This window comes from Chinchilla lanigera, unplaced genomic scaffold, assembly GCF_000276665.1.
Source record: "Chinchilla lanigera isolate Chin_1 unplaced genomic scaffold, ChiLan1.0 scaffold00012, whole genome shotgun sequence".
NCBI lineage: Eukaryota > Metazoa > Chordata > Mammalia > Rodentia > Chinchillidae > Chinchilla > Chinchilla lanigera.
Genome location: NW_004955413.1, coordinates 293,094 through 311,806, shown reverse-complemented (window position 1 = coordinate 311,806; position 18,713 = coordinate 293,094). Strand labels below are relative to the sequence as shown.

The 18,713-nt window shown below is 51.7% G+C and overlaps 2 protein-coding genes across 5 annotated transcripts in view; both read left to right on the top strand.

Annotated features, from left to right (window-relative positions):
* Positions 1 to 11,665, top strand: part of Tars2 (threonyl-tRNA synthetase 2, mitochondrial (putative)) — a 14,562-nt gene extending 2,897 nt beyond the window's left edge. The window contains exons 4-18 of the mRNA XM_005378677.2: positions 293 to 417; positions 1,148 to 1,265; positions 1,386 to 1,450; positions 1,871 to 1,949; positions 3,646 to 3,789; positions 3,965 to 4,063; positions 4,334 to 4,551; positions 5,054 to 5,216; positions 5,445 to 5,582; positions 5,755 to 5,832; positions 8,588 to 8,688; positions 8,898 to 8,999; positions 9,171 to 9,243; positions 10,168 to 10,282; positions 11,354 to 11,665. Of these exons, the coding sequence (XP_005378734.1) occupies positions 293 to 417; positions 1,148 to 1,265; positions 1,386 to 1,450; positions 1,871 to 1,949; positions 3,646 to 3,789; positions 3,965 to 4,063; positions 4,334 to 4,551; positions 5,054 to 5,216; positions 5,445 to 5,582; positions 5,755 to 5,832; positions 8,588 to 8,688; positions 8,898 to 8,999; positions 9,171 to 9,243; positions 10,168 to 10,282; positions 11,354 to 11,502 (1,767 nt within the window). The 3' untranslated portion in view covers positions 11,503 to 11,665. The remainder of the gene's footprint in view (positions 1 to 292; positions 418 to 1,147; positions 1,266 to 1,385; positions 1,451 to 1,870; positions 1,950 to 3,645; positions 3,790 to 3,964; positions 4,064 to 4,333; positions 4,552 to 5,053; positions 5,217 to 5,444; positions 5,583 to 5,754; positions 5,833 to 8,587; positions 8,689 to 8,897; positions 9,000 to 9,170; positions 9,244 to 10,167; positions 10,283 to 11,353) is intronic.
* Positions 11,666 to 12,513: 848 nt separating this feature from the next.
* Positions 12,514 to 18,512, top strand: Ecm1 (extracellular matrix protein 1). Of its 4 annotated transcripts, XM_005378672.2 has the most exons (12): positions 12,516 to 12,737; positions 14,119 to 14,181; positions 14,596 to 14,703; positions 14,929 to 15,009; positions 15,099 to 15,179; positions 15,632 to 15,685; positions 15,834 to 15,848; positions 15,991 to 16,313; positions 16,517 to 16,891; positions 17,369 to 17,589; positions 17,734 to 17,821; positions 18,200 to 18,512. In XM_005378672.2, the coding sequence occupies exons 1-12, from the start codon at positions 12,677 to 12,679 to the stop codon at positions 18,422 to 18,424; spliced, it is 1,695 nt and encodes a 564-aa protein (XP_005378729.1). In that variant the 5' UTR covers positions 12,516 to 12,676; the 3' UTR covers positions 18,425 to 18,512. The 4 variants fall into 4 exon arrangements, with proteins under 4 accessions (XP_013366925.1, XP_005378732.1, XP_005378730.1 ...); XM_013511471.1 differs by lacking the exon at positions 14,596 to 14,703 and having other exon boundaries at positions 12,514 to 12,737; XM_005378675.2 differs by lacking the exon at positions 16,517 to 16,891 and having other exon boundaries at positions 12,514 to 12,737.
* Positions 18,513 to 18,713: the final 201 nt, after the last annotated feature.

Here is an 18,713-nt window from a genome sequence, read left to right as displayed (position 1 = left end):
TCCATTTTGTAGTAATTATTCTTAGAAAAGTTGTCGGGTGTGGTGGCTCACGCCTGTAATCCTAGCACTCTGGAGGCTGAGGCAGGAGGATTGTTGCAAGTTCCAGACCAGCCTGGGCTACAAAGTGAGCTCAAGGCCAGCCTGAACTACATAGCCAGACCCTGTCCCAAAAGGACAAAAAAAGAAAAAGAAAAATCATAGTGGTTTTCCTACCAGTATCTCTGAGGAAAAGATCAGAGATCTAGGAGTTAAGAGAAGAGTTTATGAATTCACAGTTTTCTTGCAAATTCAGGTGTTCTGGCACTCTAGTGCCCACGTCCTGGGGGCAGCCGCTGAACAATTCTTGGGTGCTGTTCTCTGCCGAGGTCCAAGTACAGAACATGGCTTTTACCATGATTTTTTCCTGGGAAAGGAACGGTGAGTAGTGCGGCAAGGAATAAGGGGAATTCATTCTGGGGTGGTTTTTGAGACTCTTTTTCTGGGGCCTCAGCCATGTTTAAGGAGAAAGCTCTTTAGGCCTCACCTGTGACACTGGTACAACCTCTCCATTAGGTCGTGTCCCTCTTGTAACTCTGCTTGAAATTTACCTTTTGTCTTCATAAATTTTCAAATCTTACTTCATCTGTTCATTACTATGCTTCTTATTTTGTTCATGAAAATTTCCTGCAGTCAGTTTTTAACTTCAAGCATATCCCAGGCCTTGTGGTGACCACCTATAATTGCAACACTCGGGAGGCTGAGGCAGGAGGATTGCCATGAATTTGAGGCTAGCCTTAGCTACATGGTGTGTTCAAGGCCAATCTGAGACTGTGGCTCAAAAAAAAAAAAAAAAAAAAAAAACCTTCTTGCATAGAGTTTTTATCCAGCTGTAAAATCTATACCTTAGGCTAAAGATATGGCTCAGTGCCAAAGCACCTGCCTAGCCTTGCAAAGCCAAAGGGTTGATCCCCAGAAGTGCACACACACACAGATCTCTTCCTGATTTCCTATTCTTGTTTTCCTATTCATGTTTTCCTGGGCTTATCAGTCTCTGCCAGTACCTATAGATTATTTTTCTTGGAAAGTAATATTTCCCACTTAAGCCAACTAGTGTATCACCCAGTGATACTTCTTAGAGGAAGTAAACCAACAACTCTCCTCTCTCCAGGACAGTCCAGGGCTCAGAGTTACCTCTTTTGGAGCAAATTTGCCGGAGGATTGCAGCTGATGCACAGCCCTTCCGCAGGCTGGAGGCTTCCCGAGATCAGCTGAGTCAGCTCTTTAAGGTAGGTTATAGTGCAGTTTTAGGAGGAAGATTGAGCTTTGAGGGAGGGGCAGCTCTTTGTCAGGGCATTTTAATGGGAATGAAGACTTGGCTTCCCTCTTGCCGTCCACTTTTCTTCCAGGATAACCCCTTTAAGCTTCATCTGATCAAGGAGAAAGTGACAGGCCCAACAGCAACGGTGTATGGGTGAGCTCTGTCAGACTGAAGAAGAAAGAGGGTGGGGTGGGGAAGCAGTGGAAAGGCCTGAAAACCATCAGGGAAGAGAAGTGAATGGTACTCTCTGTTGCTCCAGGAAAAGAAATGAGAAGAATTGATATTTTTCTGGCATTGTTCTCTCTGTAGAATAGTTCCTTCCCCTTTACCTCCTCTTGTCAGCTAAAGACCATGAAAGAGAAAATGAGTCAGGTATGGTGTTGCACGCTTGTAATCCCACACTTGGGAGGTTGAGGCAGGAAGGTCAGCATGAGTTTGAGGCTAGTGTAAGCTACGTAAGCGAGCTCAATGCCACCCTGCACTACATAGCAAGGCTTTGTCTCAAAAAACAAACAAACAAGATACTCGGGACAGTGGTCTAGAAACCACTGACTGGCCTCTACTCTCCCCCAGGTGTGGCACATCAGTTGACCTTTGCCAGGGACCCCATCTTCGGCATGCTGGACAGATCGGAGTGCTGAAGCTGCTCACGGTCAGTTGGGAGGCTGTCATTAGGGTGAGGCTTGTATTTTCACAGGAGCAAGCAAGAGGATGGAAAGGCAATCCTCTCTTCTAGACCTTGCTCTACTGTCATAGCTAAGGAAGGAGTCTAGAAGGAAAAGATACTTGGTCCCCAGATTCTACAATCTCCTGATTTGATGGCAGATTCTGGATACCCTGCCAGGGCTCAGAAGCAGCCAGCCAGCCTGCCTGCCTATCTATCTATCTATCTATCTATCTATCTATCTATCTATCTATCTTTCTCTCTACCTGTCTATTTATTTTTGTAATGCTGGGGGTTGAACCCAGGGCCTGGTGCATACAAGGATGGAATTCTACCACTGAGCCACATCCCCAGCCCCCAGAAGCCAATTTAAATTCCCTAGTCTGACATTAGTGTTAAGAGAGATATAGCCATAAAGAGAAAACAGAACAAAAAAGAAAATAAAAAACAGAGGCAATCAGAAATAGTGGCACACACCTGTAATCCCGGTAGTGGAAGGCTGAGGCAGAAAGATCACAAGTTAGAGCCCACCCTGTACAATTTAGTGACTTAGCAAGACCATATCTCAAAAAAAAAAAAAAAAAAAGTTATAATTCAGTGCAAGGCCCCTGAGTTCAATCCTCTGTACCCCACCCCTAAAAAGAGAAGAGGGAGAGAGAAACATGGAGCTGGGTGTGAGCTGTCTATACAAGGAAGGGAGGCAGGGCTGTAGAGGGCTGTGGAGGTAGATGAATGACTCCTGTTTGACGGGCACAAGGAGAATGCTCTGTGTTAAGTGCATGTCTTTTATAAAAGCACTGCTCTTCTTTCCCTAGTAAATATATACTGCTCTTGACAAGGAGAACTACTAGATGGGGTGGGAGCAGGGAACAAAGGCATAGGTAGGTATGCAGAAGAAAAAACCTTAGGCTGAAAACTTAGCTCTCTGCATTGGTTCTCAGTGTGCCACGAGAGAAGTATTGGCCCTGGCTGACCTCCTTACCCAAATTTTCTCCATCTATAAAACAATTCCTGTACTACCAGTAAATCCACATCATAGACACAGTGAAAACTAACACAAAAGAAAGCACTATAAAATGTAGGTTCTTGCTTGGTGTGGTAACACAGGCCTATAATGACAGTATTGGGGAGGCTGAGGCAGGAGGATTTCAAGATTAAGACCACCCTGGGGTATAAAATGAGTTTAACATAAGCCTGAACTACAGACTCTGTCTCAAAAACCAAAAACAAACCCAAAAAACAGGTTCTTTCTTATTAGTAGTATTTATTGTTAAAGAAAAGAGTAAGTTTTAAAATTTCATGTGACCAGAAGTAGGATGTATGGAAGGAAGGTTGACTTTTGTAGGAGTTGTATGGGATATTCATAAGGGGATGGATAGACTGACATTTGCCTGGAGTTTAGTTACTCCTCTAAGCAGTCATTGATTAGAAGGGGAAGGAACTTAGTACAGGGGTACTGGTAGGGCAGGGAGAGTAGGGAGAGAAGGAGGTGGCCTGAGCAGTCCAGAGAAAGGACACCCATATTTCCAGTGCTGGTGGGAGGGGAAGTGATGAGAGAGATGGGATGGGACTCTTGAAGGGGCAAACCTGTACCACTTACGCCGAGCATCGATGCGCCTTGATAGAGTCAGGCACCTTTGTCGTCATCCTCCTCTTTCCTTTGATCCCCTCTGTCTTCTCACAGAACTCCTCGTCCCTGGGGAGATATCCAGGGAGTCCAGCACTGCAGAGAGTGTCGGGGATTTCCTTCCCCACAGCCAACTTGCTGAGGGCATGGGAAGCACAGCAGGAGGAAGCTCAGTCTCGGGACCACAGGCGCATTGGAAAGGTACAGAGCTTGGGAAGAGGCAGGAGGTGATGTGGGGCGGAGAGAGACAGAGGAGCCTGAATGCGAGATGGTGAGCAGATTCAGTACACAAGACTCTGCAGCTCTGTCAGTTGTCTCTTCGAATCCCAAAGTCCCCTGCCTCACCTTGAAATGACAGTTGCCATTCTGTCCCTAGGAACAAGAGCTCTTCTTTTTCCATGAACTGAGCCCTGGGAGCTGCTTCTTCCTGCCACGTGGGACCAGGGTGTATAATGCCCTGGTGGCATTTATAAGGGTAAGGGAGATCCAAGTCCAGGGAAAAGGAGACAGGGCTGGGGCCTCAAAGCCGTTTTTGTTTTGGAGGGAATAGGAGGCATAAGCTGTGAAATGTGGCGATCTGTAGTGAGGTGCTGCAGTTGTGTGGCATCAGTGGGGAGCGGAAACAGGACTTGTAACAGCTTGTGGCTGAGGTCAGCACGGCCTGAGAGCCCAGGAAAACCAGCCGGCTGCCTTCCTGCCATGTCTCCTTCCAGTGATGCTAACCTACGTCTCACCTCCTCTCCAGGCTGAGTATGCCCGCCGCGGTTTTTCAGAGGTGAAAACTCCCACACTATTTTCTGTGAAACTGTGGGAACAGTCGGGGCACTGGGAACACTACAGGGAAGACATATTTACCCTGCAGTCCAAGGGCTGTGACAGGCCTGCCAGCCCCCAGAGTGACCACCTGGCCCGACATCCCACAGCAACCCTCGCCCTCAAGCCCATGAACTGCCCGGCACACTGGTGAGCTGGGAGCCAGGACAGCTGGGTCCTGCTGGGGCTGCAAAACAGGTTGAAAAGACTAGTAGAGCGTCTGATTTGAGTCTGGAATCCAGCCAGCCAGCTGGGTTTGGGGAAATCATTCTACCTCCTGGGTCTCGGTCTCCTTACAAGTAACGTGAAGCTGGGTGTAGTACCGCATGGAGGCTGATGCTGGAGGATCACCATGAGTTAAAGGCCACCCTGAACCTCATAACGAGAAGACCCTGTCTCAAAAAAATAAAAAGTAAAATTTAAAACAAGTAGCATCAAGGCTCAGTGTTCATCACAGAACGGGGCGCACTGAGTGACGGCTGTACTGTGTGGCTGACAAATCGGCTTTTGACCCAGGTGGGCTCTGACTATGCCAGGGACTTGGTGGGCAGAGAGGACGGAGCTGGAGGTGCAGGGAAAACAAAGGCAGATGGAGCAGTCGTGAGGCGCTGGTTCTCCCTGTGGCCCTGACCCCTCCCCACCTCGCCCTCAGCCTGATGTTCGCCCACCGGCCTAGATCCTGGCGGGAGCTGCCTGTGCGACTAGCTGACTTTGGAGCCCTGCACCGAGCTGAGGCCTCTGGCAGCCTGGGGGGACTGACACGACTTTGGCGCTTCCAGCAAGATGACGCTCACATCTTCTGTGCCCCGGATCAGGTGGCCCTTCCTGGCCCCACCAGAGTATCTCCTGCCCCACCTTTAATTCTCCTAATGAACCCCCAAATCTCTGTGATCTTCAGTTACCCTTTGTATCTAATATACTTCCGCTCCCTCTGCCTGCAGCTGTCTTCTACTTCCCCTGTTTTCGCTCTCTTCCTCCAAACCACTGTCATCCCAGGTCTCCAGCTGACACACAGCTCACCCTCCCTTATTTCCTGCCCACAGCTGCAAGCAGAGATCCAAGGCTGTCTTGATTTCCTCCGCTCTGTCTATGCTGTCCTTGGCTTCTCCTTCCGCCTATCACTGTCTACCCGGCCATCTGGCTTCCTGGGGGAGCCTCGCCTTTGGGGCCATGCTGAGCAGGTAAGCAGGCTGGAGGGAAGCAGAGATAAAGCACTCTTCAGCAGGGGTGGGGGTGGTAACCAGGATCCTCCCATGGAGACACATGCGAGGAGTCATTGGGGGGCACAGATGAGAGATGTTGCTCATGAAGTTGCAGGTGACATGTCCCTCTCTTATCTCATTCCCTCCAAAGGTCCTTCAGCAGGCCTTAGAGGAGTCTGGAGAATCCTGGGACCTCAAGCCTGGAGATGGTGCCTTCTATGGCCCTAAGGTAAGCTGGGGACCCTGGTTATAGTATTGTTCATATTTTGTTCATATGGGGGGGAGTATTTTTTTGAGACAGGGTCTCTATATATTTGCAGACTGGCCTTGAACTCACTTATGTAGCCCAGGCTCACCTCGAACTCATGGCAGTCCTCCTACCTTAGCCTCCCAAGTGCTGGGATTACAGGTGTGTGCCACCATGCCCAGCTTTTTTTTTTCATATTTTGTTTTCTTTCATTAACTATTTAGTATATGCAAGGAAATACCTTAAAACTTGCATAGAATATAAAGAAGAGTGTTATATTCTCTGCTGCCATGGAATTTGCAGTCTAGCAACAGCTGTAGAAGGTAAATAGGCCATTTCAGTGCCTTGTGTCAGTGCTACATTAAGTACTAAGGGAGCACAAAGAGATTGCTCAGGACACAGGAAGGGCTTTCTGCAAGAATCACTGTCCAAGCTGGACGTGGTGGCACATGCCTGTAATCCCAGCACTAGGGAGGCTGAGGCAGCAGGATCGTTGCGAGTTCAAGGCCAGCCTGAACTGCATAGCAAGACCCTGTCTCAAAAAGACAAAAAAAAAAAAAGAAAAAAAAAAAAAGAGGAATCACTGTCCAGCTGGACGTAGTAGCACACATCTGTAATCCCTGGGGAGGCTGAGGCAGCACTGGGGAGGCTGAGGCAGGAAGATCACCATGAGTTCACGGTTAGCCTGAGCTACATAGTGAGTTCAAGGCCAGCTTTTGAGACCCTGTCTTGAAAAACAACAACAATAAAAAACAAGACTCATTCTCCAGTCCAAAGCTGTCATTGTTGCCCAGGTAAAGAGCTGTTTCAGGAGGGAACAGTATGGGGTTAAAACTGACAGGGTGATTTAGAAGAAGTGAGAGAAGTTGATGGTGAGTCGTGAGTAGCCAGACATCATGGCACACACCTATAATTCCAGCACCGTGGAAGGCAGAGGCAGGAGGATCTAAGTTCAAACCAGCCTAGGCAACTTAGCCACTCAGTGGGTAGAGGAAGGGAAAGGACTGTAAGTGTCTGCTGGATTCAGTAAAAAGGCTCTTAGGAGCCCAGTGCGGTGATTCACACGCATAATCTCCGCTACTCCAGAGGCCGAGGTAAGCGGATCACTTGAATCCATGAATCACTTGAAACCAGCCTGGGTAAAATAGCAAGACCCTGTCTCCAAAAACAAGAATGAAACAAAACAAGGGAGCTGGAGATGCAGCTCCGTGACAGAGCACTTGCCTGACATAGAAAAGGCTCTGACCGGGCCTAGTGGTACAGACCTGTAATCCCAGCACCCTGGGAGGCTGGCGCAGGAGGAAAAGGGCTGGGGAAGTAACTCGTGTAAAGGTAGGTCCTGGGTTCAATCCCCAGTACACACACACATACATACACACCCCAACTTCGTGTTAACTAAGAAAAAAATTTCAAAAGGGCTCAACATTGCACTTAAGGGTGTAGAGATACAGTCAGTGACAAAGTATGTATTATGCAGTGCAACATTATTCTGCCTCAAAGAAGGATAAGCTTGAGACATTTCTAGGAAAATGGATGCACCTTTAGTCCGTACTCTTAAGTGAAATAAATTGGACACATATGTTTAAATATATCTCATTGTTCCGGGCGTGATGGCACATGCCTCGATCCCAGCACTCAGGAGGCAAAGGAGGAGGATCGCTTTGAGTTTGGGACCAGCCTAGGATACACAGTAAGTTCGAGGCCAGTCAGTCGGAACTACATAGTGAGATCCTGTCTCAAAAAAGAAAAAAAAAAAACACCAAAAATTGTTTCTGTGGTATGAGAAACCAGAAATGTAAATAAGGACCAAAATGTGTGATTGATATTGGGAAATTGGAAGAAAATGTTCAAATAAGAAGGGAAACGGGGTGGGGAGGGAAGGATAAGAAAAAATGGAAATAAGTAGAGGAAAAGGGGCTAAAGGTAGGGGAGGAGAATGGGAAAAAAAGAAACAAGATATATCATGTACAGGTTCACATCCCCTGTGATGAATGTGATCATTATGTATATCTAAAATGTACCAGTAAAGTTAAAAAAAATTACCAAAAAAGTATATATTACAGTAAATCAGTCTAATATATTGTTTACCAAGATGCTGTTATAAAGAGACAAAGGTTAAAAATCCCTGAGGAGAACATGGGCGAGGGTTGATGAGGTTAGCCAAAGGGCCACAGGCGCAGCTGGGCCCAGCGCAGTCTCGCTGCAGTGCCTTCCGTGGTGCTGTCGGTCTGTGCTTGGCATCCGTGTGGTAGATGACAGCGTGGGCAGCACTGAGATCTTTGGGCCGAGGAGACAGGAGGCGGAGGTGCTCCCAGAGTGGGGTTTGGCGGCACAGATGTGAAGGAAGAGCAATGAATGGTGCACGGGAACTGGGACACAGCTCCAGCTGCCTGGGCAGGGAAAGAGCGGAGGGAGGGCTGAGCATTGGGAAGAGAAGAGGGGAGCTAAGTGCACTTGAAGAGCCGGGAATAGGAGTAACTGTCACCTAGAAGAGCAGGAGAGCTGCATCCGAGCAGGTGTTTGATGGATGGACTGAGAAGAACGCAAGGAATTGAGGGGCTGGGGAAAGCAGATCCCTCATGTTGCTCTTAAGTGCAGGGTGCCCCTGGCAGAGTAGGTGTGGCATGGAGAACTAGAGCACCTGGGTGGCATGACTGCACGTGTTCAGGACGTGTGTGGTGGGACAGTGGGGTGGCTGGATCTGGTCTCTCTCACACCTCCCGTCTTCCTCCTGCAGATCGACGTGCACCTCCAGGATGCCCTGGGTCGGCCCCATCAGTGTGGGACGATCCAGTTGGACTTCCAGCTGCCCCTGAGATTCAACCTCCAATACAAGGGGTACAGAACCTGCCCGTCCCCTTTTCCCTTGACAGCCCATGCAGTGGGTCAGCAACTCCCCTACCTTTGACCCTAAGCACTAAACAAAGTCCTCTACACCTCCCTTGCCAGGTCTGAATATTTCTCAAAAACTGGAAGGATGATGATGGTGGGCACACAGTTTGTGGCACTGCCACCATGCCACTCGCTTGCTTTCTTCTCCTTCGCAGGCAGGCGGGAGCCCTAGAGCGTCCGGTCCTCATCCACCGGGCAGTGTTGGGCTCTGTGGAGAGGCTGTTGGGAGTCTTGGCCGAAAGCTGTGGGGGAAAATGGTGAGACCCCAGTACTACATTTCTCCTCTGGCCCCCAAAATAAATAGTTCCTGCCCCAGGTCCTGTCCTCTGCATGTATCCAACTGTTTCCTTCTGTCCTCTGCTCCCTGAAAACACGTTTCTGCCCACTGCCAAAATGAGTAATGTGTTGCCTTGTTCCCTCTTAACCAGGCCCCTGTGGCTGTCCCCATTCCAAGTGGCGGTCATCCCTGTGGGGACTGAGCAGGAGGAATATGCCAAGGAGGTGAGGAGCTGGGGCAGGAGCAGCCAGAGTGAGGTGCCCAGCACTGGGCGGGATGAGCCTTCACGGGGTCGAGGACGGGCACAGCTCTTGGAGCCACAGATTGGGCTTGAGTGGCAGTGTCCTGTGTGCTAGAAACTCTGTATCTGAAAGATGAGCCAAGCTGGCATGGAACACATACCTCTGATCCTAGCACTTTAGGGGGCTGAGGCAGGAGAATTGCAAGTTTGAGTCCCACCTAGCCAATTTGTTAAGAGCCTATCTCAAAATTTTAAAAGGGTGCTGGGGTTGTAACTCAGTGCAGTAGCCCTGGGTTTAATCCCCAGTATTGCCCCAAACCCCAGATTTCTGCCTTGTAGACATGTGGAAAAATTAAATTAACAAATGTTAAATGCTGACATGGCACAAAAATGGGCTTGGGTAAATGTTGGTTTTATTTTTTCTTTGTGTGTGGTAAGGCAGGGTCTCAGTTATACAGGTCAAGCTGGCCTTGAACCCATGGTGATCTTCCTGCCTCGGTCTCCCAAGTGCTGGGATTACAGGCATGGGCCACCACGCCCAGCGATCTTTCCCTTCTAAAGAGAACTGAGACTTGAGATGGTTGCAGAATTGAATAGCTGCCGAGGATATAGCTCAGCAACACAGCGCCTGCCTGGCAAGTGCAAGGTTCTGAGTTTGATTTCCGGTACAAAAAAAAAAAAGAATTGAGCAGCTGGCTGAGTGGAGTGGTGGCCAGCAGCAGGCAAAGTCCAGGGAAAAATTGAGGGCTCCGCTTCAGTAGGAGTTACACAGAAAAGTTGTGAGCTGGGGAGGAAGCGTCCGAGTGGAGATGAGAGGAAGCTGCTGGTGAGACGTGGAGAGCACCGAGGTAGAGGTGATGAGCACATCCGAAGCTCCCTCCTCAGCCGCCCATTCGCTTGTCCCCAGATACAACAGAGTCTGCAGGCTGCAGGGCTGGCTGGCGACCTGGACGCAGACCCAGGACTGACTCTCAGCCGCAAAGTCCGCCGGGCCCAGCTTGCTCACTACAATTTCCAGTTTGGTAAGAGAGGGTCCACCCGGCACCTCAGCTGGCCCTGATTCTCTCACTGCCCTCTGCATCCCTTTCTGTTCCATCTGCTGAGCTCGCCTGTGCGCACAGTAGGTTCACTGGGGCTCCTTCCCAAGCTGGGGCGAGCCTGACTAATTTGTCCTCTCTGTTCAGTCACACTGCTGCGCTTTCCCTCACCATAATTTCCCTCCTGTTAACCCCACCCTAAGGGGTTTCTATTTAATTAATTATCCAGGGGAGCATCAGAGAGAAAGGGGTGAAGGGTGAAGTCATTAATTAGCCTTGTTTACACCTGCCTGGGTGAGTCAGCCCTGAGGGATGCGGGAATTTCTTTTATGCTGGGGATTGAATCCTGGACCCTGCACATGCTATGCAAGTGCTCTACGGCTGAGCTGCAGCCCCAGCTCCCACCCTCTTTGTGGCACTCGTGATTGAACCCAGGGCCTTTGCTCTGAACTATATCCCCAGCCTTTATTTCTAGACAGGTTCTGACTAGGTTTGTTGGGGTGGCTTTGAACTTGCAGACCTCCTGCCTTTAGCCTCCTGAGCAGCTGCAGTTATACGAATGCACCACCATGCCCGGCTGCATTGAGAGCTCTTGAAGACAGGGAGCAGTCACCTCAGCCAGGCTGCCTGAGTCTAGTTTTACACCACTTGCCCTGCCTGCACCTAGCAGAGCTGCCCCATAGTCCCATGGGCTTACATGTATGTGCCATCCCTGCAGTGTTCCCCTTCTCCTAGTGCCCTCCTCAATCACACGTAGTTTCTTTTTGTCTCGTTCTTCATCTGTCATTTTCTGACCAACTCCTATCTCTGACCCTTGGGCTTCTGGCCGGAGGTGATAAGGTATGGAGAGCCTGGAACATTCCCTTATCTGCTCAGGATGAGCAGTGAGCTACAGAGCAGGCACAGCTAAATATATTCTCCTTTAAACCCTAACCAGGCGTTTCTCCCGCCCTTCCTAAAGATTTGGGTCTTTTAAGTTTCCGCAAAGGGAAAGGAAATAGCCCATGTCAGTGAATTTGCCCTAAGACTCCTAAGCCTCCTTTCCTTTTCCTGCAGTGGTTGGCCAGAAGGAGCAGAGTAACAGAACAGTGAACATACGTACTCGAGACAATCGCCAGCTTGGGGAGCGGGACCTGATGGAGGCCGTGCAGCGGCTTGTGGAGCTGCAGAGTGCCAGGGTCGCCAATGCTGAGGAAGTGTTCTGAGCCTTTGCTCATAGCTAAGGCAAAGATCTGTGCAAGCTGTGAGCTTCTCCTAACCCAGTGCAAGTGACAGTCCCCTAAGGAGACTGTTTCAGGGCCTACTGGGGAAGGAGAGGAGTGTGTGGGTGTGAGAAGAGTAAACTAAAAAATAAACTTGAAGCTGCGGGGTGTGTCTTCATTTCTGACTCCTGAGAGGCAGGTGAGAGGATCTACCGTGGTCTCCCTCTTCTTTCTTTCTTTCATTTATTTATTGTAACTTCCTCGAGTATATTCAACTAGAATGGCAAGGCGGTATCCTATATCAAACACTCTATTTTCCCACTCCTCCCAAGGAATCCAGTCAATACATGTACAGTGAAAGGGCCTTGATCACATTCACAGTGGACACTAGACAAACCCAAGTCCCGGGTCCCTGTGCAGGGGCCTGGGCTGTGTCCTGCAGTGGCCAGCGTTGCTCCATCCCAACCTGCAGCTTCTTTCCCACAGGGCCAGCTCATGCTCTCTGCTGCTTGACCTCCAGGGTGAGCAGAGCCTGGCAACACTATGGGAGGCCAAAGAAGGTGTCCTGGTGTCCGAGTATCATTTATTTATGTTTTGTTTTGTTTTTTTTGGGACAGTATCTTGCTGTATATTCCAGACTGACCTCACTCATCTCATAACACTCCTGCCTCAGCCTGTGAGTGCTGGGGTTACAAGCATATGCCTGGCTGTGTCCCTCAGCCCGACAGTTAGCCCCACACTGAGAGAAGTCCTATACTCCACTCCTAACTGCTTAGTACCCTGTTCCCCAAACCAGTTCACTAGGTTGTCAAATCCCTTTCCACAGAAGGCAACATGCAGAGTGAGGAGCTCAAAGGTCTTCTGCCCCATGATTCTGAGTCAGTTTGTCCTGGGGTCATCCAGATGCTCCCTTCCCATTGCCTCCTTTCTTCCCAATCCTTGGAGGAGGCTGTGAGTTTGGGAGGAGTGGCTGCTAGAGGAGGAGCGGCTAGCACTGAGTCACGGCAGGAAGCTGAAGAGGGCGCGATAGCACCAGGCAGCACATAAAAGGGAGACTGCCCTGGAGTTCACAGCGGCCGTAACAGCAACCAGAGGAGCAGGCTTCCCGGAGCCTAGCATTTCAAATCCAGATCTGCCCAAGACAGGCCGGCCTTTGGGTGGCCCCAGAACGGTGGTCATGTCCAGAGCAGCTGTGATCTTGGCCTGTTTGGCAGTCGCTTCTGCAGCCTCTGAGGGAGGTGAGTAGGGGTGGGGTCAGCACTTGGAAGGAGCCTGGCTCTTCAGCGGCAGAGTGATCTGGCCTCCCCTTTTCTGAGCTGGCCCAAGCGGGGGCCCGAAGCACCGCAGCATTTAGGAGGGAAGTGGGAGAAGAAAGAGGGGTTCCTAGAGATTGCTAAGAAATTCAAAATTGAACTCAAGTAGACAGCTGAGTGGGAGATGAACACAGGATAAGGTACCTCTGCCTAACGAAGATGTAGGTGAGGCCTGTGGGGCAGGTGAGTGAGGGAACTCTCTCCCCCTCCCCGCTCAAAACCTGTTTCCTGAGCAGGGTGTGAAGATGTACTTATAATCTCAGCACTCAAGGCTGAGGCAGGAGGGTTGCCTCAAGTTTGAGGCCAGCCTGAGCTATAATAGTTCAAGGCCAAAATGAACTATATAGTGAGATCTTGTCTCAAAAATCTAGAAAAGAAAAAAAAATCAGTTTGCTGAGCCAGGGAGGTTCGAGTGAGCCATTGGTTAGAGGGAAAGTGAAGGGGGGAGCCCAGCAAGGCCCCACCCCCTGTGGGTCGGGTACACACTCTATGCTTTGTCTGAACAGAACAAACTCTAGAAGGAGACTTGGGAGACAGAGCCCACAAGAGACAGAGCCCACATCTTGGTAAAGCCCTGCCTCATTCCCCGCTCCTAGTTTCTAGTCTTTGGTTCTTGCAGATCATCTACCAATGATTCCTTTGGTCTGTTCTCAGCCCAGTCCCCTAGCTTCTACACTGAGAACTAAGTTTAGGAGGAACTAAGACCAGTTGAAAGGACATACTTAATTTTTGGTTGAAGCAGGGCATGGTGGCACACACCTGTAATCCTGGCACTTGGGAGGCTAAGGCAGGAGGATTGTTGCAAGTTCAAGGACCAGCCTGAACTGCACAGGGAGACCCTGTCTCAAAAAGATTTTTAAAAATAAATAAATAAAAAAGACAACCAAAATTTTTTTGGTTGGGGATTCTATCAAAAGGCTGAAAGATGTTTAAAGGGCCTGGAGTAGGGCCAAGGCTGGAGGAGACAGGCCAGGAGGCCCTGGCCAGCTCAGGTCAGACGTCTCAGAAAGCCAAGAAGCTTCACAGAGCAGCTGCCACGAGAACACCACAAGCCCTACAGGGAGCTGCTAATGGGACATTATCTTCTGTCCTTCACCCCATACCATTTCCCTTTAGGTCCAGCCCCCAGACCAGGCTTCCCCAGAACTCAGTCACATCCAGGGGACACAGGGCAGGCACAATCTAGGGGTGGTTTTCCCATGTCTTGGTTGGTTTCCTACATTCAACCGCTGCAGCTCGCCATCCCGTGCTCAGGGCCAGGAAAGACTTCCTCAAAACTGTGGCTGAGCTGTCCTCTCTCTCCCAGGCTTCAAGCCTGCAAGACAGAGAGAACTGAGACCACTACGTCCCACTCAGCGCTTTGAAGAAGGTAAGAGCCAGGCACTGCGGTACATTTCTGTAATCTTGGCTATTCTGGAGGCTGAGGCAGGGCAGTTAAAAGTTTGAGGCCAACCTGAGCACTTAGCTAGACCTTGGCTGGAATTAAAAATAAAAAGGGGGGGGGGCTGGGGATTTAGCTCAGCGGCAAAGCACCTGCCTAGCAAGTGCAAGGTCGTGAGTTCGGTTCCCGGTGCCGGAGAAAAACTAAAAAAAGAAAAAAAAAAAAAAAAAAAAAAAAGGGGGAAAAAGCCTGGAGGTGTAGCACAGTGGTAGAGCTTGCCTAACATGTGAAGACCTGGATTCCATCCCCAGTACCTCCAGAAAGAGGGAAGATGAGAGTTTAGAGAAGCAAACTAGGACCAGGAGTCCAGGAGAAGTTGCGGGCTCTCTCTCCTGTCTCTAGTGGGCTATGCAGAACCCCCCTCCCCGCCCCTGAGCTGGAGCAGAGGCCTCCCCACGGGTCACCATGACGCTTCTCAGCTGGACCCTCCCTTTGAGGGACAGGTGGAAGGTAAGGCCACAACTGCCCCTCCAGCATCGTGCCCTTCAGGGAGGCAGAGCGGAGCAGCCCAGGCCCTCTCTGGGCCGGCAGAGTGGCTGCTCCTACAGCCCTTTTCCTGCTACTTCTGCTCCCCGGTGCCCTGTTGAAAATGTGAGCTCAGGTTCGTTCCCTGCCTCTCCCCTGCCAGCTCCCTGGTGTGATCTGCACCCCTGTGTCCTCACCCCTGTCTTGCAGTGAACCTTCCCCCGGTCCCTCAGGAAGAGATACCCCTCCAACAAGAGCTGCCCGCTGCCCGGCGCCCTGATGGGAAGCAAGGTGAGCGAGCGCTCATTCCCAGCCTCCAGCTCCACGAGCTCGCTGGCGCTGTCTCATTTGCACCCTTTGTCCTCACCCCCATCTTCCAGTGGACACCCCTGTCCCTCAGGAAGAGATCCCTCTCCAGCAAGAGCTGTCCCCTCCGCTGCACCCTACTGGACCGAAAGAAAGTAAGCAACTCCCTCTCTTCTCTAGGCCTCTTCACCCCAGGTTGGACCCCAGAGGCGGGCAAGCTGGGGGCCCTGCCATGTAGCAGCTGTCACCTCAGAGGAGTCATTCGCATCTCCAAGCCTTAATTTCTTCATCTGTAAAATTGAAAAAATAATAGCTATTTTATAGTTATGTGATTAAGTGATATGAAGATAGAGTCTTTTTTTTTGTCTTTCTGAGACAGGGTCTCCCTATGCAGTTCAGGCTGGCCTTGAGCTCACTCTGTAGTCCAGGCTGGCCTCAAACTCACAGTGATCCTCCTGCCTCAACCTGCTGAGTGCTGGGATTACAGGCATGCGCCACCACACCTGGCTCCAATAGTTCTTATTTTCACTTACTTCTCTGCTGAGACCTAGCCTGGTGCCTGTCACCCACACCAATATGGTTTTCACTTATGCTTCTCCTACCCCAGTGGGCTCACCCCTCACACGCCAGGAGGAAATAGCACAGTCTGGGCAGACAGAGGGTGAGTGACAGCGTGGGGCTCCCCACCCCCTGCCTGCATGCTTGGCCCCCAGGGAGAGGAGCTGGCACCTGAGCCTTGGGCAGGTATTTGGAAGGAAGGGTCAGCTCCAAGGTGACCCCTTCACACTTTTTTCTCTTTTCCTTTCTAGACAGTCATCCCAAAGGTAAGAACACAAATTAATTTTCTGCTGGTTTCCCCTGTGTCCTCCCAACCTTTTCTCCTCACCCTAATTATTCAGTCTTCCCTGCCTGTCCAGCTTATATCGAATCCTCAACACCCACACCTCACTGTTTTACCCCTTTCAGAAAAGCCTGGTCCCCTCCCTGGTCAGGGCCCTTCGGACACTCAGTCTTGGAACCCAGCCCAGCACTGCCAGCAAGGCCGATTCCGAGGGGGCTGGGGCCACCGGCTGGACAACTTCCCCCCGGGGCGGCCTTCTGCAGACAATCTGAACCAGATCTGCCTTCCGGAGCGGAGACCCCTGGTGTACGGCCCGTGGAACCTGCCCCAGTCTGGTTACTCCCACCTTAGCCGCCAGGGCGAGACCCTCAATTTGCTGGAGACTGGCTATTCCCGCTGCTGCCGCTGCAAGAGCACCACACACAGGCTGGAGTGTGCAAAGCTTGTGGTAAGGCCTGGGACCCTGGTGGTGGGGTGCAGGGCCCCAGAGCCATGTGTGGGCCCTGCCGTGCGGCTCCAGCAGTCAGGGGAGCGGAGGACAACTGCTGCTGCTGCTCTCTTACCCAGCTGCCAGGGACCCTTTCTTGGACCATGGCGGAAGGCAGGGATGTGGGCAGGGGCTTCTGGGCTGACCCGCCCTTCTCGCTCTAGTGGGAGGACTCGATGACCCAGTTCTGTAAGGCCGAGTTCTCGGTCAAGACCCGACCATACTCGTGCTGCAAGCAGCAGGGGGAGGCCCGGTTCGCCTGCTTTCAGGAGGGAGCTCTTCGGCCACACTACCAGCCCCGGGCCTGCCCCAGCCACCAGCCTGGCATTTCTGTGGGCCTGGAGGTACCCTTTCCCCCTGGGCGGCCCACACTGGACAATGTCAAGAACATCTGCCACCTGAGACGCTTACGTTCTCTGCCACGCGACCTCCCAGCCACTGACCCCATCCAAAGGCAGCTCCAGGCTCTGACGCAGCTGGAGGCCGAGTTCCAGCGGTGCTGCCACCAGGGGAGCAACCAGACCTGTGCACAGAAGGCCGTAAGTGGGCGTCCCAGCCTGCCCGTCTCCAGCCTGAGTCCACTGACCTGTCCGTCCGTGTGCCTCCCTGCTGTGAGCACGTCCACGTCCGTCTGCTTGTGATTATCCGTCCGTCCGTCCATCTGCCCATGTGTCGTGAATCTGTTCATCTGAGCCTTCACGCTACAGTCCTGGCCTCGTCCATCGCGACCCGCATGACCACCATGCGCCTGGCTGCCACCATCCACCTGCTCCGCCTCACCTGTCCCTCTCCTCCCACTGCTCCAGCGCATGTCCTTGGCCACCTCAGAACACAGTCTGTGCTTCCTCCCGTCCACCTGCTCCACAAGCCCACAGCTGCTTCCGGGCCCTCAGGCTCTTCACCTTCCCTCTGGCCTGAGGCTGGAGCCCTTGTCTCAGAGCTGGGCTGCTAAGGGAAGCAGAGGGTGAGAGAAGGGGCCAAGGGTACGGGCTTCTGACTTCCCTCTCTTGCCACAGTGGGAGGATGCCCTGGACCAATACTGTGACTGGGAGCAGGCCATAAAGACCCACCACCACACGTGTTGCCACTACCCACCCAGCCCCGCCCGTGATGAGTGCTTTGCCCAGCGGGCTCCCTTCCCCAACTATGACCGGGACATTTTGACACTCGACCTCAGCCGAGTCACCCCCAACCTCATGGGCCATCTCTGCGGAGACCGAAGAGTTCTCAGCAAGTAGTGAGTGCTGCCTGGTTCTTCCCTAACACTCTTCCCGCCCACCCCTCTCTTCCGGGATGCCCTTGGAGAGCACACTTCTGGCCCCCACCACTGCAATGCAGGGTATGTTCAAAGACCCTCACCCCTCCCTCTTTCACAACATAGTAAACAGATTCCTGGGCTGATCTGGAACATGACCACCCGCTGCTGTGAGCTGCCATTTCCAGAGCAGGCCTGCTGTGCTGAGGAGGAGGTGAGCTGTGGGGAAGGGGCCCCAGGCTGCAGAGGAATGCAGGGGAGTAGGGGAGAAGGCTAGGGCTGCAGGCTGTTCTGTGTCACACCTCCAGTCAGCCCCAGAAGGACCTATCTCCTTAGTTCCTGACCTGGCCTGCTCCCTACTCCTAAATTCCAATTATATCTTCTCTGGGTGTCAAGCTTCTGGCATTTCTAAATGTGTACATCTGTCAGTCACAAGGAATCCAGCTGTGAAGTCAGCCCTGTACTTTCAGAGTCTCAGGAAGGGATCCAATGTGAGAGCAGGAGGAGCTGATGGGAGGAGGACATTAGCAGCTGGCTATTGCTGCCTGACTTCTGGACACCCCTACCTCTCTGCTTTGCTCTTCTCCATCAGAAATTGGCCTTCATTGCTGATCTCTGTGGGCCTCGACGCAACTTCTGGAGAGACTCTGCCTCATGCTGTGACCAGAGGCCTGGGGATGGACAGACCAACTGCTTCAACATCAATTACCTGAGGAACGTGGCTCTAGTGGCTGGAGACACTAGGGATGCCAGGGCGGAGCGGGGTCCAACTGGGGGAACAAATGTCAGCCCTGCCCCTGAGTCCAAGGAAGAATGAGTCACTGCGGAGCCTTGGAGGATCAGACTGGGGAGCTCCACCCCACCCTCTTTGAACGCTTATTACAGTAAACACCTCCTGGATCTGGTGTCCTCATTGTCTGTCACACGCAAACACACCCTCTAAGCCCATGTGGATTTCCCTCGGGGACTGGCCCCATGCCCGGGTCCTGCTTCGAGCCAGCAGAAGCCATTCCTCTAAGCAAACAGTGTAACTGCACCACTCAGCGTCCCGACCCCGTTCACACATGTGAAAAGGAGCGCCACCTCATTATTTGTCAGGATTCATG